General features: G+C 38.1%; 2 protein-coding genes across 6 annotated transcripts in view; one reads left to right on the top strand and one right to left on the bottom strand.

The window, feature by feature from the left end:
* The window catches only part of AKAP9 (A-kinase anchoring protein 9), a 101,767-nt gene extending 81,763 nt beyond the window's left edge, over positions 1–20,004 (bottom strand). Inside the window, exon 1 of the mRNA XM_083871724.1 lies at positions 19,913–20,004. Within this exon, the coding sequence (XP_083727850.1) occupies positions 19,913–19,960 (48 nt within the window). The 5' untranslated portion in view covers positions 19,961–20,004. The remainder of the gene's footprint in view (positions 1–19,912) is intronic.
* A 400-nt stretch (positions 20,005–20,404) lies between these two features.
* LOC310918741 (uncharacterized protein) overlaps positions 20,405–23,919 on the top strand; it is a 62,238-nt gene continuing 58,723 nt past the window's right edge. The window contains exons 1-2 of one of the 5 annotated variants that reach the window (XM_083877700.1): positions 20,405–20,668; positions 20,926–21,027. In XM_083877700.1, the coding sequence (XP_083733826.1) occupies positions 20,961–21,027 (67 nt within the window). In that variant the 5' untranslated portion in view covers positions 20,405–20,668; positions 20,926–20,960. The remainder of the gene's footprint in view (positions 20,669–20,925; positions 21,028–23,919) is intronic. The other 4 variants (XM_083877697.1, XM_083877699.1, XR_014591737.1 and 1 more) reach the window with 4 other exon arrangements.

Here is a 23,919-nt window from a genome sequence, read left to right as displayed (position 1 = left end):
CTGAAAAAATCAGTGAAAATCAATGAAGCTGCATTTGTAAAGCATCAATAGCTATATTTTTAGTTCACATGCTTAAAAGACTTTTTAGAACAGAAATACATTAAGCACCTTTTAAACCTGGATGCTGCTTTATGGATGCTTGTTATTCCTTAACATTCTCAACTAATGTAACAGGTTTGGGGAGCCTCATTTTCAGAGGTATTATAGTTAACAGAAATTGAAAGTGCTCAGCGCTTCCAAAGAAAGATGTTAGGAAATAATATAAAACATATTTGCTGTAGTTGCTGTTTTATAAACCCCTTTTAATTGTGAAGAAATTCATAGGTATAGCACATCCTGTACAAGTACAGCTGTACAGTCAAACTTCATGTACATGTACACAAACATTACTAGATTCAAACTTCAGCTTTCTAAAACCAAACTCATCTCCAATTCAGTGCCACACAGGCACTTCTTACAGAAAGAGCAGGGTCTGTTCATCTCTCACAGCTTCTCTTGAGTACAAAACCCCTATTTCTTTCTTTATATTCATTTAAGGAAAAAGTATAAAAGGATGAGTCACAAACTTACAGACTGACAACAAAAAGGAACCTCAGACAAGCTGCTACAAGCAAGTAATTACACTTGCTTATTTTTATACAGTACAAAAAGAGCATGAATGGAGATCTACATCATGATTTTGCACTTCTCAACTACTATAACTTTAAAAGATGTTCCAGACACTGCTTAAGCTTCAGATTAACATGTTCTCACAAGACGGACTTATTCTTTGTCAGAAATTCTCAAGTAGTCTGGTGTCCAATGAGAAATGTTCTGTGCTGGACTGGGTCATACTTGAATCATTCATCCAGTGTAAGAAGACAAGGACTTCTGAATCTTCTGGTCTCTAGCTAAAAAGAGTAGTTAGGGGCTGAAACACAAATTGACAGCTCTGTAATATTCTTTATAATCTGGATGATGAAATTGAATACATCTTAAGCAAGTTCATGGATCACAATACACTGGTGGAAAGCCAGATAGAGCAGAAGGAAGAACCACCATATAGTGAGACCACAACATGCTGGAAGCCTAAGCCAACAAGAACTGCATGTCAGTTAATAAACATCACATCGTCACCCGGGATGGAATTATCCCACATCACAGCAGCAGCTGGGGACTGATGGGGATGGTGTGTAGCTCTGCCGAAAAGGACCAGAGAGTTAACCTGGCAAGCCACCCCAGAGTGAGCAGCATGCCTGGCAGCAATGAAGAGAAACCATTAAACTTCAAAATTACTCTCAATGCCTACCAGAGAAAATTACTAAAACATCAGTTTAGTGATTAAATACTTATGGTATGACTGAAAAGCCCGCATGCAATCCTGTTTTGTAGAACAGAATTTGATAACAATAATACCATTTGTTATTTGAGACTGCCTCACAATACAGAAAAAGCCCAATAGGCCTAACAAACAAATCCTGGCTTCAGTGTTTCAATACAAACGTTTTATTTAAGTTTAGAAAGCATATTTTAAACTTTTGATTTAACAGACTGAAAGTCTCCACAGGAACAGTATCTGCAACTGAGCATAATGAGGGTAAGCAAAAGTGCAATAGAACTTTTTGTCAGAGGTTGCTTGAAACTTTTCACTAACACAAAAGGCACAATTTTGCCTCAGAAAGGCATATTTATTCTGCATATAGAGCAAATGCTGCAAAATCTGCTTTAACCTGCACCTGCATGTATCACATGCATTGTGGCAAACTATGTTGTGTAGTGGTAACTACAATATATCCCAGAACCAGTACATAGTAACACTTGGATATATATCATGGTGAAACTCATGATAGATCATAACCAGTCCTGTGATAGAAAGGCTCAGGTTTTTCTAATTACATTGCTCCTAATCCCTCATCACTGAATGATAATAAGGTATAAATTCTGAAGGATTACTGAAAGTGAAACCAAAATATGTAGACTGAGACCAAAATACGTAGATTGAGACAGACTGCCACCTTGTCTTAAAAGGTGAAGGACTAATTTAACAATCACCTGCCTTAGTAATGATAGGTCAAGTGCCTACTCCCTTTGACACAGGTAAGTAATTATTCCTACAGAACTTCTTCAGTACCACAAAAAACCCAAAAAGTAGAGCCCTGAAGTGGGATTTGTTTTGATCATGTATTAAGCACAGATAAGTCCCAAGAATTCTTGACTGGGGTGTCCTGCAGGCCAACAGTGACAAACTAAAAAGGCCAACCTGAATTTGAAATTCTGACATGCTTTATTAGTTGGACATTTGCTTTGGTTTAAGCCTATCCATCCCACCTTACCCTGGATAACTGAAAAAATACCTGTGATAATCTCTCTCTCACCCATGACCTGGTTTTATGGTTCCAATAGACAGTAACATTTTCATGCTTCACAGCAGCTGATAAGAGGCCCTCAAAGGGTGATAAGGAAGAGAGGCTAGGAGACAGCAACACTGAGATTCAGGCAGTAAATCTCACCTGAGCTGTTTAGAACTCATCTGTTGTTAGGCTATCAAGTTTTGTACAAGCTAGTCTGTCTTGTAAAGAGATGTTGAATAGTTAACTGGCATTAGAGAAGAAAGTGGCACTTCGTCACTTTTGTCATATTCTCAGAAGGTCTAAGCACTGAGGGCTGTCTTGGCGAAGCACTAACTGAAGTGTAGGTAAGTTTATAGTGCCTGCTTCTTTTAGGTTCCTGATGTCTATACTAAGCAAAGGATAACTTAAATTAAGATGAATGAAATATTGCCAACACAGAGAATAAACAGACGTCTTCCTAGTGCAGTCTACTGATTCTATTCTGCTAATCAACAAATAAGAGTATCACAACTCTTTTCAAATCTTAAGATAAAAACCCACAAAAAGAAGATAAATAAGCAAGCAACCTGCAAATACTTTAAACATATTATGTCACATAGCTGAAAATCCAAACTGTAAGTAAAGAATTAATGTTCTTTGCAAGTTTCAATCTGCTTATCTGTTGAGCCTAACAGAGCATTAGGTTATTTGCTCTATTCAACAGATGCTGAACTTACTAAATGGGAAACATTAGGCTGAATGAGCAAGAAATAATGACCCAGGAATGAGGTACTTCCAATCTATTGATTTTTATGTTGCACTCACAGCCAGATTTTTCCAAATAGCTTGAACAATACCTTAGAATGTCTCCCCTTGCAGAAACGTAAGTGGCTCATGCGCATTAGTTGATGACAATAAGAATATAAAAATTTCTAAAGAAGAAATCCTATAGTCTCTTCCTAAATAAAAGCCTGAGAATCTTTCAGCTTTAGAGACAGCCATTCCTTTGGAGTCCTCTGAAGAAAACCAATGGGATCACCAGAATTTACAATTATAGCCATGGTATCTTGAAGGACAACACAGGATAATGAGAGGAACGGCACCTCAGGCAATTCTTTTTAGCCAGTCTTTATCAAGTTAAGAGTACTGCTGGCAGTGCTAATTACCAGGGGCGCTGAACTGGAATGAACCCCGCCAGATGGCACTGTGAGATGGAAAGCCTCAGAATTAGTCTGGTTCTGATCTAGTCTGCTCTTCCCCGTCCCGAGAGTTTAAATAGGAACAGATCTAGGACCAGCTAAGTTCATTACAGCTGAGTTATTTTCTGGACACAGAATGGAAGTTAAGTGTATGAAAATTCACTCTAAGTCAGGTTACGATGACTGACACAAGTACACCAAGCACATTTCAATACTGGACTGCTTCAAGAAAAGCAATGTCTCAAAATAACTTCTAAAAAAATTGCTCAACTGGTCTTTAACTGAACTGCTTCTACCTAAATGATTTATATACTGATTCTAGCTACTTTTTGATTTTACTCTTCTCATATTGAATGCTGCCTCTCTGCTGATACTGAGGGTGAGAAAAAAATCATCTGACCTACACTGGTACCAAATGTCCCCAAAGCAAAGCTGAAATAACTGGACTGGGACAAGCTGTTAGTGACAAAAATGAGACGGCAACAGAAGCTTGTTGCATGCTGCTTTCTATAAAAAACACATATCATACATACTTGAAGCCTAAAACATTAGGAAGTCTTTGGGGATCGAGGCTAAAGGCGCCGACATAAAGCCGAGCCTCATTTACTCTGCATTAAGTGCTGAGGATCACCAGTTGGATGCTGGCTCAAAAGGCACTGTCTATCAGTCACTTTTGCCAAGTTTCAGAGGCTTGGTAACAATGGGAGGGCAAAAGAGTTATGCACCTATAGAAATGCGCTCTTGTGGTTTCTGTTTAATGCCAACTTTAATTGAAAACTGGATCCTGAAATATTCTTCAGCTAGGCTGAAAAAACCGCAAATAGTGCAGAGACAAAGCCAAGTCTTCAATGTCCTAAAACCTTTTGAAACAACTTTTGGAGGGGAGGTGGGGAAGGAATTATCACAACGTTAATAAACAAACATGTTAAAGAAAAATGTTTCTTCCTCTACTCCTTAAGCCTTTCTAAAATAATCCAACTTGCCATAGCAATTAAATTCCAGGCCAGAGATAAAGTGCTGTCAAATAAATTTTAATAATAGTGATATAAATATTAGAATTAATTTTAAGTTTTATAAAAGAATGAGGGAAGAAAGGTATTACTGCTTTGCTAAACTGTGAGGTCTTTATATGATGTTTTCCGCTAATTCTTGAACTAGAAAACTTCACTGCTTTGCCATGTTGTCCTTCACCTCTCACAAAAGTCTTTTGAAAATCTGCAGTCAGAAGATGGGTCTGTATATTAATTCATTCTTAAAAACCATCCTAGTATTAGATTTAGATACTCTGAAAGCATTCATTTTTCATACAGTTACAGTACTGTTCATTGGACTGTATGAACATGTTATCCCACCATCCTTTAGAAACAAAAGTATCAATATTTATCTTCAGGCACTTTTCTGAGATGTTTTGGTATCCACATAAGGCTATGGGTAACTTCAGCTGTGGCATCCATTTAAGAACAGTAAGCTCATGGAAGTGCAGGACCTTAAACAAGATGTAAATGTAGATGAGATTCTATTAATCGAAACAACTGCTGTTTTAAAGGTGTATGTAAGTCTACACTATATTTTAGTATCAGTTTCCTATGAATGAAAGCACAGGATGTGATGTGTCTTGCTGACACAAACAAAAGATAGACTTTAGGAAGTGCACAGACAATTTGATCTCTGGTGTTTTAAGTCAAGCTATCAAATGATCATATCTTAGTAACACTTAACAGCTGAAAAGTAAGTAGTAGAGCCTATGACAGACAGAATAAGTAAAATTCTTGAGCTCCAAAAGGAGACGCAAACGTTATCTATCACAGTCTTGATGTATAACAACATGATACCCCTTCATCTTAATGGAAAGTTGCCAAAAGTCAAAGTTGTCAGATATTACATTAAGTGTTAAGTGTTAAAACGTAAGAATAACTAATAAAACTAAGCCACTGGTGGCATGTAGTAGACTAAATTAGGTAGGGTACACATGATACATGACACCAACCAAATGGAAGGTAGCTTGCTGTGTATTTCTACTGGCCTAAGGCATATAGAGCAATCAAGACAAAGTTTGTGCTCAATAAATCTGATCAGATGAAGATAGAGGTAAAACAAATGCAAACAACTAACAAACAATCAAAAATGCCTGGAACCTGCAAAAGGTATCACATCTTAAAGCCTTTGGGACAGATTAAAAAATTACCTACAAAACACATTTGACAGAAAAATCATTAGACAGAAGCCATAATTAGTACAATATTTCATAAAGGTAAACTCTTTAGCAAGTTTCTGCACTGACATTTTTGTTTTACAATTACAAATATTTTTAAGATTTTAAGTACTTTTCTCTCAGATCAATTCTTGATGAATTCAGTCTTGTGAAACAAGTCATCTTCTGAAAGTAAAAGGCAGATACTGCCCTCCTGAACAGAAGGCAAAAAGCACTTAAGCACTAAAACTATGTACTAGGTTGCAGTTTTATATCTGCTTTTTCTTTCAATATTGTGTTTTATTCAACAAAATTGTAGGGTTAGGCTTTACTGCAGTTGATTTCTACAGACTCAGTGAAGTCCAGTGAGTTACAAATAGGATCAATTTTTCCCATCCTTAACTGCAGAACCATACTTCATGAACTGTTCACAATTAAATATTTAAATAAACCATAAAGATGAATATGCCACAGACTACAAGAAATACAAAAAGAAGTAATGGGCTTTCACAGACAGAGAGTTCAATCAGGCTTATAAAAAAAACCAAAATCCAAACACTTATTTTACAGTATAGTAGCAACTTAGAGGCTAAATACAAGCATTAAAACATTAACCTATTCAGAATTTTAATTTCTGGAAAGCAACAGAGTCATCAGACATATACCAGAATGTATCCCCAAAAATATATTTACTAACAATCTGAGCATTGCTTATGTAGTAACTTCAATTTATTTCTTCTTAAAACAACTGGTTTAACACCTGTTCTCTAACAAGTATATATTTGTATTAGCTGTTTGACTAAATATAGTTAAATCAACAGCTGGAGACGCCTTTAATTAATCCCTTGGAGTTCTTACAGGATAACTATTTTAAGAAAATAACTGCAATACAGTAACACGGTTAAGCATTAAGCATCTTAATTCCCCTATATTTAGGTCTTAAAAATACTCAAGTCAAAAGAAATGTCTTTCAGAATAGGTACAGCCTAAAAAGCAATGAAACTATGTCATTAAATACTAGAAGCATGCTCTGTAATTTTCTTCACAAGCTCCCCTTCTTCCCCAAAACATAACCTTAGGAAAACATTCCTGAGACTGTAAGGCAGTGAAAAAGTGACTCTACCTTTTCCTTGTGCCCAAAGCAAGGCTGAATTTCAATCTAAATTTTGGCAATAATAGATGGAAAGAGGCGAGTCCGGTTCTCGTAAAAGAGAAATTATTTTCACATCTCCTATTGTGGCTAATTTTTCTCCTCAATTATCATTTTCTTTGTATTAAACACACATAACTGCAATTTATCACCTAGAATACAGACTTTAGACCTCACTTTTAACAGAAATCTGAGAAGGAAAAAAGTTATATACCACACTGAACTTCTGAGATGGGCAGAAGAAGCCTGATATTTCAAAGAGAAATCCACAGGGTTTCTCTAAAAGCATTTTAAACTCTAGGTAAGAGCAGTCCTAAATACTTTATGACCTTTTGATTTTAATACCACTGAAACAACTTACTCTGAACCTGGTAGAACCTTCTTTATTATCAGAACAATAAAGGTGTCAAATCTGAATAATTTTTTTCAAGAAAACTTTAAACAACTTCTACCACAAAATAACATTGATGCTTAATGAGAAAAAAATGTTCTTATTAATTCTAAAAATCTCACATTCTAATTTCTCAATTATTATCAAAACCCATATAGAGTATTTTACACAAGATATTGAGACAATGAAATTTAAAATACCATAAAAATGTTTCATTTAATTCAGAAACACACAAAAATCATAACCTGTGGCCATCTGTGCCTGCCAGTTAGAAGGCAACTCTAAAAATACAAAAGCATGCAGAAGCAACAGTTGCCAGTAACTCCACACTGTGCTTGTCAATCAAATTACCAGCAATCTGCAAGTTTATATGTAACACAGGCACTTTATTCCGCTTATTAATTGTCTTACATGTTTAAAATTTAAGATTGACATTTCTCATTTTTATAAAAATTGAACTATTAACATTAAAACTATGAAACAAGAAAATAAAAAGCTTTAAGAAGGAAAGTAATGATTCTCATGTTTCTAATAATGGTATCCTAAATACAAATTACTTACACTACATTTGATTTTGAGCCAGACTCATTTAAGTTTTTGCTTACATGCATTTATGTAAGAAATAACTATAAGCAAAATCTTTATGTTTTCAGCTGAAGAAAAATCCCCAGAATAAATTCACTTCCACTTGTTTCATAGCATTCTGTGCATTATTTCAAGTGGGTTCCTAGTAAAACACTTGAAATCCCTTTTCCTCACACAACTAGTTTCATGGACATTATAGTCCAAATCAAAGAGGTGTTCTTCCCCAACCTAAGTCAATGAAGATTAACACCTAAAAGTAGAGACTTATTTTAGGGAGCATGGAAAGAGTGAAACAGTATTATAAATTATCTTAATTGCCAGCCATTTTATAGCATTAGATCACAAAAATGAAGTTTGTATATAATCCTTTCACTGCATAGATTAACCCAGCTCCTTAGGACACAGTATAGTATTGAACTACTGAGTATATGCCTATTTATTTGCATTTTTTAAAATTAGCTTTATATTGTGTCTAATCCGGCACTGTGAAATCGATCATTTGAATGCGATTCTCCCAACAAAAAGGATTATCTTATTGCAGTTGCTGGGGAAGAATAAATTTGTATCTATTTCTTCCCTCCCCCCACCACCCCAATATATGCTGGAATGAAACAACAACAAGGGGAGAAGCAAGGTAAAAAAAGAAAGGTAAAACAGAGCTCTGTTGGCTTCTAGCTCCCCTTAATTTCTCTATCAGTAATTGATCACATCAGCCCATTATCGACCAAGATAACAGCTATGATGCTATCTGATAACATAATTCTGTTCCTCATGTTATTCTTACCTTGTTTCAGATAAAACCCAAGAATATTACCTACCTGAGTTGACCACATAAGAAAAGCACAATTTGGCTTAAAGAAGTCATGAGAACAAAAAATATTCCAAAATTGGGTGTGAACGTTCCTCTACCATCTAACATGCTGCTAAGACTTCCTGAGTTTTCTGCCAGCCTGTTCTTTCAGATTGTTATAGTGTCTCTGATAAGAAGCTCTATGCCTCAATTCATTAACCTCTCCCTAAGGCAGTATCATCCATGAGCATGCAGAAGGCACACTCCCCAGGTCTGCAGGTCATTTACAAAACATCCAACTTTGCACCCGAAGAACAATACTTACCACCAGCTGGACTTTGCTGTAGTCCAGCTAATTTTCTGCCCACTTTGCAGACCATCTATCCAAGCCACCTGCCTCAGTTTGTACAAACAGCCTCTAAGAGATTACATGAAATGCCTTCCTAAAGTGAAGGCAAACAACATCCACCATTTATCACAGAGAACAATTAACCTCCCCTTGATAAACTCCAATCACACTCTTGGCCTCCCTGTGCCTGAACATGGATTTCAGGAAGATCTGCTCCATCATCTTCCCAGACATCACAGCCAGGCTGACCTGCCTATAGATCCCGATACGCCTTCTCACTCAGCTTGAATATGGAGCTGATGTTTGCTTTTTTTCTCCTGCCTCATTTGAAAACTCTGAAGGCAATGACCTTTCAAAGATGAGCAAGGAAATAGCCTTGTAAGGATAGCACCCAACTTCCGCAGGACACGGACACATTGTACTCAGTCCTATAAATGTTTATGGACTTCGGCCCTCCCAATTATGCCATTAAACTCTGGAAAGCCCAAGGACAGTCCTTACCACAAAGAAGCAAAAAAACCCTTCAGTGTTGTTGTTCCACATCCTTTTGCACCAAATTATCTTGAAGTCTAAGCCTCTTCACCATGTTTGCCACCCACTTCAGTTTAGTACTTTCTACATATAACCACACATTTTTTCCACTGCTAATAATGTAAATACTGAGTGACACAGGCTTGGTAGAAGACTGAATGACCACCCACTTTGACAGTAAGCCATTAAAACAAATAACACTAAGTCAAAATTTCTATTAATTTGTAACATGGAATAATGATTGTAATAATGATTGTACCTTAACCAAGTCTTTACTTTGATGTCACACAGTGTCAAAAATCTTTAACACTTTCAGCAAGTTCTGTCAGATCAGCCCTAGTTACTTAAAGGGGGTCTCCTATTAACAGTTGTGCAGATCTCCAAGGATGTTAAAGTTGACAATTCATTCAGAGAAGTCTGTTTCATTTAAGGAGTCTTTGCCAGTCTTTTATGCAGTCTCACCAATAACTGCAGGATAACTGCAGCTGTGGTCACACTGTATTATCAAGCATCAATGTGGCTTCCAGGAGGCCAAAGTTAGGGATAATCAACTGTTTCTCAAAAATGATGAATACTGATTAGAATCCTACCACAAAAATCCTGACACATCTGTATAAAATTGCAGTCAGGCAACTACTACATCCTATGGGATCCTAATCAATACTCGTTCCACAACACACTGCAAATAGTCAGCTGCAAATTCTAATCAGTTAACTTAAAAAACCTACCATTTCTAGAGCACAGGGCTTTAAAGATACAATGATACTGCAACACATAAAGAACTGCATGGAGAGAACCTGTATCTGAAAGGGCTTTGTCCAGACTTCTCTAGGTAGCTAATGCAAGAAAACTTGAATCATAACAGCATTTGTCATTTGTGTTGATGCTTCAAGAAAGGAGCTAAAGCTCACTGCATGTTTTTCCTGATCAGCAGAACTCCTGCACTGCCCAATAATGCATATTTTTCCTTCCTCCTGCATTGGATTATTTAGTCATTATACTAAATGAGGAAGAAGAGTTTACTAGATATTGGCTGAGACGAGCTGACAAAAGTATTTTTGAATGTTAGAAAAAGCATAAACTATTTATTCACTTTAAGTCTCTATGTACTGTTTACATTACCTTGATTCATGTAAATTTAACTTTTTCATTGTAAGAGGAAACAATTTAGTTGCATTTATGTAGACTACATCTACATGTTTCCTCTCCACAGTGTAAAAAATGTAGCTATGACAGAAATATTTAAAGATCAAAAATTGAGAGAAGTAAAACCCACACATAGAGAGAACATGTAAATGCACAGCAAGATCTCAAGAATTGTGTTTGCATCTAATTTCTCATTTATCAAGAAGTCTGAAAGAAAGAGGCACCTCTAGAATGAACAGACCATGTCTAAATAAGACTTTATTAATAATCAATACAAAATCATAATTTTTTTCAACTTAACAAGCACCAACTGGCACAGAATCTGAGAGGCTACATCTTTGACAACGAAACAATCAGCTTTTCAGACACAGATCAATTGTTTAAATACAGTTCACACTAAGCAGGAACTGATAGCCATTCCTTGTTAATAAACACAAGTGATGTGATGACTTCCATCCAGTTGTCAATGCAATCTTTTCAGGAACATTGTGTTGAGTTTTCAAAAGCAGAAATTCTAGAGACTTACGATACATTTTTTAGCGATTATTCATATGCATTCTGGCCACCTCCATGCCATATAGGAACTGAACAAAAATTATTTTTCATTTTAAGAAATGTTTGTGGTTTTAATTATTTTCTCTTTTTTTTAGGAAATTGCAAATACTTTAGAACTCAGTTGTGCTTTGCCATTTTCCCACCTTGTTTCTATCACCTTTAATTAATTCCCACCATGTGACACGTCTGGCACGGAATGGACAGAGTGAGAATAAAGCCCACAAAATGCAGCTTGTGGGAGAGAGACAGCTCTGCCAGGAGCAGAGCAGACATAAGGGAAGAACCAACTGCATGAATTTCATGCTCAGTGTTCAAGGCTTGACAGGCTTGTACTATTTTGACAGGCTTTTATCACTTTTTACACGCTGCTGAATCATGAGAAAAGCAAGCTCACAAAGACATTGATACTGCTCACAGAACTGCACTTGTCTGTGGAGAGTTGTTTTAGGTGGGTTTTTTTGTTGTTGTTGCTGTTTCTTGTTGTTTCTTGGGTTTTCTTTTAAGAAAGCTAAATTGAATTCCTGGAATATATTCCAAATAATGAAGAAAATCTAACACATCCATCTTAAAGGAGTCTTGTATCAGGACATCCCTTATTTCTTTTAACACAGCAAACTGGCCTAGCTAACGCAGCATACTACTGAACAGACCAATCATTATTGAGCATTACTTGTTACAGTAAGACATTTCTCCTATATACCTTTTAATTGAAAATATATTTTCTCAATATTTATTTAAATAGACGTATACGCAAACATATGGGTTTTATGTTAAACCAATTACCTCTCTTGGATCTAAACGGATTTAGAAATACTTAAACATTTTCCCCTTGATTTGTGGTTGGGTACTGGAGGTTTCTTCATAGAGAAGAGTTTAATGATAAGTAAAAAGGTCAGCAAACAAAGCCAGGATTAAGGGATAACCTCTTCTATCAAATCACAGCCTACCACTGAACTCAGATTTGAATAAACTGTTACGCAACTTACTCTGCTTATTCTCTGGAACACCTATTTTATCAATATTTGCACAGAAACATGTTCAGTCCATCAATCTTCTTGGGTCTTGTTTGTTATCAGAGTTTTACAGATATGCTGTAATTTTATCACGGCAGCACAGTTTTCATCAAATCTAGGCTTTCCTCTAAAAATATCACAACGATATATATTCTCTTTATCATTATTATATCCCATTGTCAAGAATTTTAAAATTTCTTCATGTTTTGAGATTTAGAAACACAGACCAATTAACTACCTCTTCTTTGTTTTGCCATGATGCTACAGCTCAGTGTTGTTACAACTGAGATTTGATCACTCCCTTACTACCTAAACTTGGTGTTTGGTATCTAGAGTCTCACATTCCTTTGCCCAGCTGACAACTGTTGAATTTGTTCCATCTGGAAGCTTGCTGGGGCTCCTTTTTAGAAGAGGAGAAAAGCAGGAGAACTCATTCCATACTTCTAAGAAACTAAGAATTCTAAGAAATCTGAACCTTTTTATTATTTGCTCAGTCTTTTCTCCACTGGTTGTAGGAAAGGTAGTTATAAAATGCTGGCTTCTCAAAAAATCATAGGAAAACGAAGATTAAGGATTCCTTCAATAAACAGGAACATCAGAACCACCAACACAACAGGGTGTACCAACCCTTTGCAGTCAACAATCATCTCATCAACATAAATGTCAAGAACTATTTAGGTTTCAGCATAGCATTTAAAAGATGGCAATTATCAATTGTGTTTTGTTTATCAAACACATTTATCATTCCAAATTCAAAGTGACACGCTAGCTTGTATTCGTAACAGAATTATTTTGAAACAAAGACCTTGAAATCTCTCTCTGTGGGGCAGATATTTAAGAAAGAGCTTTCAGATCCTACATTAGGATTCCCAACAATTGTATTACTAGTAAATGATCTTATGCTGCGATATAGTTTAATACAGGATTTTTCTGGCAACACCTACATATGCCAAAAAGTCCAATTTCCTTGGAGTATCAGATACACTTTACTGAAGTCCTACAGAATAAATTTGTGGTGGTGATCAAGCTTATTTCCAAATAAGTACCAACAAACAAACTTTTCTAGATTCTAGTTATAACAAGGAAACAAATATTGCAGTCATCTCTATTTCACTATTGCAACATGCATACTAAGAAAATAAGCAGTTGGAAAGAAGACCACAGAAATGAAGAAAGTCTTGAAAGTAGGCAAAGAGCAACTTTGCTTTCTTTTCTGTAATTCCTTCTCCTTACACAAGGAACAAGAAAACATTTTAAATCGCATTTTACGATGCCACTTCTTGCTCTCACAGTGCTACTAACAATACTGTGTTGACTTATTTCTCTATTTTTGTGAAATTCACTAGCATTTTGGATTAAAGAACAACTCTCTCTAAACTGGCAGAGGAACAAAGGTTATTTTGAAGTGATATTTCTCTGCATTCACAGGAGAAAACAAGTATAAATTACAGCTTGTTCTACCTTGCACCACTATTGGAAAGTAGGGAGCTACTTTAAAGACTTGAACAAAAGGGTACATTGCTAATAATATCTAAAACCAATAATCAAGTCCTATATCAAAAGGAAGAAAAGATCTCTGGAATGAAGGAAATGGAGATCAAAACAATATGAAAAAACCCACACTTGGAAACAGGAAGACTTCTAGTAGTTTCACTTTAAAAGAGAGTTGAAATCCCAGACTTCAATTCAAGTACCTTTTTTTTAACAAATACCTGATAGAGTCCATAAAAAAATCTGAACACATGAGAAAAAAATTAAATTTTCTTTTTATTTTTTCAAAGCAAAAACAAACAAACAAATACCAACACTGAGTAAACTGTAACAAGCTGGTAGTCCTATTATCCTATTAAAAGAAAAATTAAACTAGTCATACCAATTTTTCTGCTTTTAGGCATACAATGTTTCTTGTAAATGGTCTCACAGATTTCCATTTGATCTCTCATCTTATGCGCCACCCAATTAGCAATTGATTATCTAGACAGAATATATTTATATCCTAAACATATATAATTTTTTTTTCTACAATACAACATAGATATCCACTATTTTGAACAAAAATAAATGCATGCACAAGCTGACCACCTCACACTTTGTTTCTTTCTGCCCTATCCTCTTTTACTCAAAAAAGTTTTTAAATTACATGTGTTCTCTCCAGGGCAATGTTCAGTCCTTATGTCTATGATTTCCTCTGCAACTCAAAGTAAGCTTTTAAGCTTACTCATGTTCATAATCAAAATATACATATGCAATTCACATACCTTCTATTATTTGCATTTAAAATCGACAGAGATGCAAAGGAGCAAGCAGATAGAAGCCAGTAAACAAAAAGAAGTCAAACCTCACAAGTTCAGAAGGATCTAGAAAACAAAACAGCTTTGCAATAAATAAAAGAATGCCTAGGAACTAGATACAGATTTGATACAGATTTCTGAGGATCTTCATGTGCAAGAAAAAGGATTCCATCAAATAAACTGTTTATTAAAGTATTTTTTCATAGTTTCACTATAGTCTTGAGCTAAAGCTTTCCCACACCTTTCCAGGAAACTCTTAAAAGATCCAGTTGCTTCCTCTCTTGTCCATTAACACACCAGCAGCATCTTCAGAAATAGACAAAGCACCACTGCCATGCTGTGAACTTTTAACTCAAAAAGCTTCTCCCATCCATAATTTATGAAGAGTGACCATGATGACTTTATGATGCTTTATGGGCTTTATGATGAAATCAGAACTTCATGACATGGCAAATATGACTTCTTTTAAGAGAAAAGCAGAGTAGGAAAATGCGGATTGGAAAGTAAATTCTTCCTTCCATAATTCCATTTATTTTTGCTCAAGTTATTTGAGGCAGATAGGATAAACGAAATGAATAATCTACACTTGAAAGCAAAAGATGTGCTAGTAGCCCAGCTATTTAATGACATATAAGTTTTATATCTATTTAATTTGACTGACCCTTAAATTAGCTCAGTTGGTTAGAGCATGGTGCTGATAGCACAAAGGTTGTGGGTTCAATCCCCATACGTTCAATCCCCATTACTGTCTTAAGTCATTTAAGAGTTGACCTTGATGATCCATTTAGGCCCCTTTCAAACCAGTATATTCTATGATCTGTGACTTCAGTGATGAAAATCTCTTTAATAACACCTGAGATACTGCTTTTTTTCCTCTTCAGGTAAATTATAGGGAGTTTAAAAGGACTGTGTTTCACACAAAATCTATACTTTTGAGTTCTTCTGGGGGATTTAAATCAGAGCTTTAATCACTGAGTCATGTTACTATTCCATGTTGGAGTGTTTTATTTTAAAAAACTGCAACGTATCAACACTTTTCCTTGAGACTTGCCAAACTACTCAGTCCAAAGAGGCTAGAGATGAGTGAGGAAAATCTTTTTCTCCTCTCAAAAAATAAAGACATAACAATGCAAACAGCAAACATTCCCAGACTCTTAGACAATGCTATTTTAATAATACATATCATTTTCATGTTTTGTCCTCTGAAATATTTACATGCATGACCAGATGACAAAATACGCAATTACTTCTTTTGACTATTCAACTTGTGAAGATAACTTGCCAAATTAGTTATACAACCTGTAATACTTGTCCACTGAGAGCCATTAGAGCTTCCCCAACTGACATCACTGTTCCGTCTGCTCGTGATTTTTTGGTATAGATCAAAAGCAGTAACAGCCCTTATTCTGTTCTCAAGTGTTTAAACTAAACCAACTTGCTAATTTCTTCAGGTTCTCCAACAATTACATAGTTTCTTAAAACACTGCAACAATGTATTTCAAATATTCATAAAAGCTTTGAAAAACAAGACACTAAATGATGTATTTCTAACATCAGAACTCAAATCCTAGACCAACCCAAGAGAATTTACAAAGTGTATTAGTATCTTTCCCTCGCTCACCTCTCCCATAGGAAAAACAAGCATACAGCTAAGGAGTGCCCTTTGCTCACTAGAAATTTAAACACTTAAATACTTTGCTAACTAAATTCCAGTACTGTAAAATGGACCGTTCCATGAAACTTGCTGTTTATAGCTTCATCTCAATTTTGCCAGTTAGAGTAGCTGTGTCTTTCATGTGTGTCTGTGTGCACAGAAATTAAAATACTTTTATTAATTTCAAAAGCTTTATACCAAAATACCCTCAGCCACTTTCTGACAGGGGAATTCAATCACCGGTGTTTTTATCGTGAAGCTAGCAAACTACTCACTGTAGTTTTGAAAGTTGATCAGGACAGTGCCATATCCTAATAAGAAAAGCCAGCTACTAAGCTGCTAAATAAATACATGAAATTAAAATATCCAACCCAACTACCATAAATAGTACCCTCTTTAATGTTAGATGAGCTTTCCAAGCAAACTGATGCACACAGGAATCCACATGTAGTATGCCATATCAAGATCTTCAACCACCATCCTCTGTAGTCTTTTTTTAAGACCAGATACATATTCACTATCTCAGGCCATCAACAATATTCCAGAATCTCCTCAGCAAGGCCCAAAACACTGATGGATTTCTAATGTCACTGTGCTTTAGGACAACGACCAACCTAACAGCATGCATCTTCTCCCTTCCACTTTCCATCACAGTCAATACTATTTACCATAGCTGGCCTTTCTAACAAACACTCTTCTTGCTTCTCCACTATGACATCACAAGATAAGATAAAAGAAATAGCCTGATTCGGGTAGAAAGGAGTTCTACAGAGGAACTGAGAGATCATTTCCATGGAAGGGAGACAGATGTTTATAGAGGCTAGGTTAATATTCAGCAGATCTACCTCATGGCAAAAGAAAATTAATGACTACAAGTCTGTGAAGGGAGCGTGTAATTTACTGGGTTTAACTTTGTGCCTCCCTTGCCTTTGCAGGCTTTTAACAGAACAACATATAGTGCAAACTGCTTCATAATGCAGACTTGGTGTAGTCTCCGAAAATCACCAGGTACACATGAAGATTGGTGAGCTTCCATCAAGACTTTTTATTCCAATTTTCAAATTATGTACTGGCAAAGGCTGTGTGCTCACACTGAGACCTGTTCTGCCAGGCTTGAGTACACTTAGCACCATTCAATCAAGCTTCTCATTTCCAATAACAATAAAGGAGGACCCAGAAAAAAATTAATTTGCAGAAAATCCACTTTTAATACACTTCTCTGTAAAAGATCTATGTGGGAGCACAGTGTCCCAGAAGACATCAGAAAAAGTTCCATTGTAGATAAATTCACACAAAACCACATGCCACATTTGCCTACTTGATATCAGAAAACAATCAAATGGTTGCTTTACAAGAAAGTTCATATGGTTTAATATGCAGACACTGAGATTCAGCAGTGTCTACTTTACAAGAAAAAAATCAACCCAAACCAAACAAGAATCCAGGTATCTATTATGAATAACTCCACTGTTAGCAATGTACCAGCCACCTTCATGGCATCTACTAGGCTCTTTTACCAGATTCCAAATTACCTACATTCATCCTGTAGTTTATGGAACAGCTTATTTAAAGTTTGTAATTTCAAGTGGATGGTTTAAGGTGTCTACAGTATAGCAATACCTGCACTTTTTGGCATAACAATAACAACATATATTTAAACACATTTTTTCTCAAGTGATAAAGCTCAAAAGTTTTCCAGATGCTTGTTGCTGTGGTTTGCAGAAAACATTCACTGGAGCCAGGCAATTGTAGGAGATGCACTAATTACACTACTGCGAATGTGTCTGAAAAAGAGAAAAGCAGCTGCAGGAGCAACTCCAGCTTCCATTCTCTGCTAACACAATTTCTCCTTTTCTGCTTTTATCAGTCACACCTGTCACTGAAAGACTGTGACCTAATCTCCACTATACAACACATTTTTATATTCACATGTAAAAAAGGGTAAATGCAACACAGAATGCAAACAAAAAACCTGGAAAAACTCACACTGCTTTTATAGTCCCTTTTCACATAAACCATGTATAGCTTTAAAGCATGATAATGACTTAAATCACAAGGAACATAGCATAGAACACTAAGGCATAGAACACTAAGGCATAGAACACTAAGGCATAGAACACTAAGGTCTTCAAGCAAATACTTAAAAGAACAGCATTAGGTTTCAGACAGAAAAGACTAGAACAATAGTGAAAGTTATGATAGTACTCTTAAAATACAGAATAAATTAGTAAAGTGTACATGTCTTTTCTCAAAGTTTTTCTCAAAGGAAGTCACTGAATTCCTGATAGAGTCCTAGCTTTTGGTTCAATTTTCAGCAATTGTCATTCATTTCTGTGTTAATCCCAGGCCAACAAGGGCAGAAAAATCTAAATTCTTCATTGCGATTTATAATACTGGCAAATCTACACCTACCATTTAATTTGTGAACTACTTTCGAATTTTTTGCAAAAGAATTAGCCAATCTGTGAAAATGTACTGCCACCAGGGTCTAATTTGTCTCAGTGCCTTTTATGAGTACTACATAATGTTGTGCAAACACCATTCTTGCACTAAGCATTTAATGAACAGGTTTTTTTATATAAGCATACAACTCCCTCTAGGAGATTTACCCAACAGACGTTTTGAACCCAAACAGAAACACACTAAGTTAACAAGTTTTTTACTAACACAGCAAAATAATATTTAATATAACATAAAATACATACATATATATATATACCTATTTAATATATAACACTTTGCAGATGGAACTAGATCTTTTCCATAGTCTGCATAAATAAGACAATGATGTTTCATAGTTTCATCTTTAGCTTGTCTTCGTTTTGGCTGTACTATTAGCCCCTGCCAAGTTATATGCATATCTTTAGCATGAATTACTGACCAACTTCTGAACTCGTATCATTTAGCTATGACTACAGGAAGGAAATAGATGATACCTAACGCTAAAACACTAATTTTATCTCGAATGCTATTAATTAGCTTATCTCGCTGACCACACCAAAGCTTTCTTTGAAGTTATAAACAGGTCCTCCTGAAGCGCAGTCTGGTCTGCTGCCCAGAAGGCGAAACGCTGTGCAAGCCGGAGCGGACTGAGCTATGCTTAGAGTAAAATGATAAGCTCCCCGATTAACCCTCGGGTCAGCCCCCGAGCGGCGGGGCAGCCCCGAGGCGGTGCGGGCCCCAGGGCACGGGGGCGCACGGCGGGTCCCGCGGGGGCGCACGGCGCTCCCGGCACAGGCACAGGCACCGCACCGCGCCGGGGGCACCGCTAATGCTCGGCTCCTCAGGCTCTCTCACGGCATTAGCTCCACAATGAAGGAACAGCTGTCGGTTTCATAAACTTCCCGAAAGGTTCACAGGTTTTCCCAGGTTATGAGGCAAACGGGATTCGCGCCTCGGCTGCGGAGGGTGACGAGGTTAACGCTCCTTCTCCTCCTCCTCCGCGGCTCTTCCTGCGCCCGGTGCGGCAGCGGGCGCTGTCCGGGCTGTCGCCGTCCGGGCCCGTGACGGGCACCTGTGGCGTGCCGGGTGTCGGGGGCCGGTGTCCCCGCGGTGTCCCCGCGGCGGGCGGGGGAGCGCGGGGCGGGGGCGCAAAGCGCCTCCTCCGCCCGCGGCTTTGTTCGCGGCGGGGCCCCGCGCCAAGCCCTGCCGCGGCCCCGCTCCGCCGCCGCACCGCCCGGCCCGGCCCGGCCCCGCTGACAGCCTTCCCCGCCCTCACCCCGCCGTCTCCCCGCCACGCCACCGCCTCCTTCTCCTACCTTGGCTTTCCCAGCCTCCAGCTTCTTCAGCCGCTCCTCGTCCTCCATGGCGTCTGTGCGGGAGAGCAGGTGTCACGGGCGGGAGGAGGAGGGGCCGGCCCCGCGCCCTCCCCTCGGCCGGGCCGCACACGCCGCTGTCCGCTCCGGGCGCGTCCCGCCTCACACCGACAGCTGCCGCGGCGGGGCCACCGGCGCCGCCATCTTCAGCTCCACGTAAACACGCGGCCGGGGAAAGTGACGTGTGCCCGCCCGCTCCTCCTCCCTCCGCCGCCGGGCCCTCCTCCCCGAGCCCGGCCGCTCTCGGCGCCTCCGCCCGCCCGCCTGCCGCCCAGTCCCGGAGGAGCGGGTTTGACCCCCGCCCGCCCGGCTGCCGCCGAGTCCCGCCGGAGCCACCCCCGGCGGAGCGGGTTTGAGCCCCGCAAGGCAGCGGCGGGGCGGGGGCAGCGGGCGCGCACGGCTCGGTGGGCACACCCCCTCTCACCCCCTCACACCCCGCCCTGCGGGCCCGGGCGGGGGGTTCCCGCTGCCCACAAAGGAGCCGCGCCGCCGAGGGGCCCGGCGCTCACGGGGCTCTGGACGGGCGGGTCCTGCTGCCCCGCCGATGCCGTGTCCCTGGTTAGAAGGGCAATTCTGACAGTTCTGGTTTTCCGGGTGTTGTCCTGCTCCTGCGCGCGGCTCACACAATTGCAGGGATCCCACAGCTCGATCTGAGGCTTGGCAATACAGCGAGCTTCCCGAGCGTGTGCCGCAGGCTGGGTAAGACTGACAACAAAGGATGCGTAGCCCCTTCTGTTAAAATCACTTACCCTGCACTCGTGTGCCAGGCGGGCTGGAAGAGTGTGTTAAAAGCACAACGGGGAATATGGCACGTGGCAATTAAATGCTCATACCATTTCTATACTCCAGCAAATACAAAGCAATATTCTGAGATAATTTAATAGTCTACTTAATGTGTGCCTTGAAAGGCTCATAGCAATTTGAATCACGTGGTCCTATTGTGCTTTTTCTTTCAGTTCCCCCCGGCGTGGGCTCCGTTAGTGATGGTGCGATGGATGGCACAGCCTTACACACAAAGGAAGAAAAAAGCCTTCCCAGGAATGTGTACCGCCTGCAATGTGAACGGATTCCTTATTCTGCATTTGGAATCGTGCTGCTTTGCTAAATGCAAAATTCAAAATCTTTCTGAATTAACTTAAATCTCCGCTTTGCTGATCTTTTGAATATGGTTCCTTTAGTATACATTCTTTCCTTGCTTGAATTTTCCAGCAAAAACGGGATACCCCCCAACAAACAAACAAAAATACAAAAGAAAACATTATTTGCACAGTATTACTGACCTGGAGCAAGTAAAAAAAAAAAAAAAAAGTCAATTAGGTGTCCTAGCAACAAAATGCCACACCCATATTACTACCAAAGTAAACTAAACCTACAGTCCGACATTTTAAAGGTTTTTCCTTTCCTCCTCCATTACATTTTATGGAAAAGTCTGAAATAATTTGTTAATAGGAACAGGTAATGTGTATTCCTGTGTTTACAAAACAATGCACTCAACTTTTAATCAAAAAGGAATGTGTACCATTTATGTAAAAAGAAAACACCATCCATCATGGAGAATGAAAAATGTCTGCGTTATCTGTTGTTTCATATTTGAATCAAGCCATATGTTTCGGTTAAAGTTCTCAGACTTTGCCATTTCACTACAGGAAAATCGTGGTATAGAGGAAAGCAGCAAATGAAAATGAGAAAAAATAATTAAAGAGGAAAGATTTTTATAGGAACCTAAATTTGAGTTAATTTCTTAAAAATGTGTTCCTAAGTCAGTGAAATTAAGTACCTCCTCAAAGCCTGTACAAGTAGATTTTTCCCAGCAACTACAAAGGCCCAGAGACCCCTGAGGGAAAAATAAATCACCTTTTCTGTGTCAGTGACATTCCTCTTGGTTGTCAGTGGCCCCTGTTGTAGAACTAGCTATCAGATGTCAGTAAGATTTCACACACACATGACACTTTGATAATAATCTATCTGTAAATATCCCATTTAGAAGATAAATACAAGCTTTCCAAATCCTACAATTAAATGGGTTCTTGAGTTAATGCTAAGAATTGATGGGCCTAATTTTGCTTTTACTTACAGACTTATATCCATGTAATTCTACTGGATTTTAGCTTAACACCTAATTAACGACTATGAAAGTCATGAAAGCCGTACTGACAAACTATAATAGAATACTGTGGAAATTACTACTAAATATACTATCTCAAGGAATTATATTTCCATATCCCCTCAACATTGGAAGAATAGAACTTTCTCTCCTAGGGGGAAATAAGCTCCAAACCCGTACAGTATGATTTCCTACTTCAGCTGTTTTAATTCCTATTTTATCATTCATGCAGGGCAAGTTGTCCGGAATTCACAACTTGGTTAGCCAATTAAACTTTCAGTAACAGATAGGCATTCATCTTGTTTGATTAAATCTCAGAATTGACTAATAATGTTCGCTTGCCCAAGAATGTAAGAAAATACCAAATAGCTCTAACACTCATTGAATTCATGTAAGTTAAACATGTAAACTGCTTTCAACAGCATATGCAAAGTGAAACAGATTAACAAGGTAAGAAATACAGGCCAGACATTCTCCAAAACAGCAAGAACTGGTGTTTTGTCCTAGTATTATTTATATTTAGAATTTAATTTAGTATTGAAAATCGTTCATATACAAAATGGCACTGAACCAGCTTCGAATATCAGAGTTAGTTTTTAGTTGTGTTTGTCTGGGGACAAGGACAAAGGCTTCTTCATCTACAGCATTTTCTCTAACAATGCAACTCCACATTCTTCCTACCTCTTCTGTTTCCTTTATTCACTGTTCAGAAAATGTATGCCTGGTGACTTTCATTGTGGCACTTTAGTGGATGTGAAGCCAAAAGATGAAGCCTAAAGACCACGTGTGATAATCACAAAGTTCTAATTAGGAGATTCAAATTCTGTCATAGTCCACTGGAGCCAGAATCAGAGGGCAGTCAGATCACAACATGCTGTGGATAAATCACATTTGCAAATAATATGCAAAAATTTTAAAAATATCACAGACATAAGATGATAATACAACCTCTTCCAACAGGTAAGGAACACAGATGTTGTGTATTCTCAGGTGTCATAACTTCAGCAATACCTCTTAATAATAATACTATCTAACTCTAATTTATTTTCTTCAACAAAAATACTTATTAGAATGAAAGACTCCTATGTGGATCACATAAGATTCCCTGATCCATTTTGTAAGAAAAAAAATACCTGACAGCAGTTAGATGTTTTCCTAGCAGTAATACAATGACCATGCCACTTTCTAGTTTTTAATTTTAAACTTAAATTCTTAAATTTTAAATTTTTTTTTTTGTTGTTGTTTTAAATGTCTATATTTGGTCAATATAATTCATAAAGAAGTAGTCCTGTTAAGGATATGACCTTATATGTATGTGTGGCAGAGTGATAGAGAGAAGACTCTTGGTCAGGCATGGGAAATATGACACTGATTATGTGGATTATTATGATTAGATTTGTTGCTAATACAGTGTCTGAATGTTGTCAATGCAGTATATAATATAAGCAGGTATAAAAGGTTATAATATATTAGGTTTGGCTACAAATGAACAGGTTTACAGTCTTTGGCATTGCAGAATTCAGAATTACAAAGCACCTATGTAGCTACTTTAGGATTTTATCTTCGTGTCTTACCAGATCTTAGCACCTTTCTCACCCACCCAAAAGTGGGTGTTCCCTGTGTTAGGGCTGGACATACCCTGCAGGTGTCCCTGTACGGCTGGGGATTCACCAGATAGCTGCCTGCAACCTCAGGATACCAGTTTATTCAGCTGGCCCAGTCTTCAGCAACATTTAATAGATTTTGCAGGCTGAAAGTCATACCAAAGTCAATAGCAAACACCACAACTTCCCCATCTCTGGAATGGATTAAATGAGCATCCAAATCATTCCTCCTGCAATTCCCA

The sequence above is a fragment of the Zosterops lateralis genome (assembly GCF_965231275.1).
Source record: "Zosterops lateralis genome assembly, chromosome: 1".
Lineage (NCBI taxonomy): Eukaryota > Metazoa > Chordata > Aves > Passeriformes > Zosteropidae > Zosterops > Zosterops lateralis.
The sequence above is the reverse complement of the archived record's forward strand: the minus strand, read 5'-3'. Positions and strand labels throughout refer to the sequence as shown.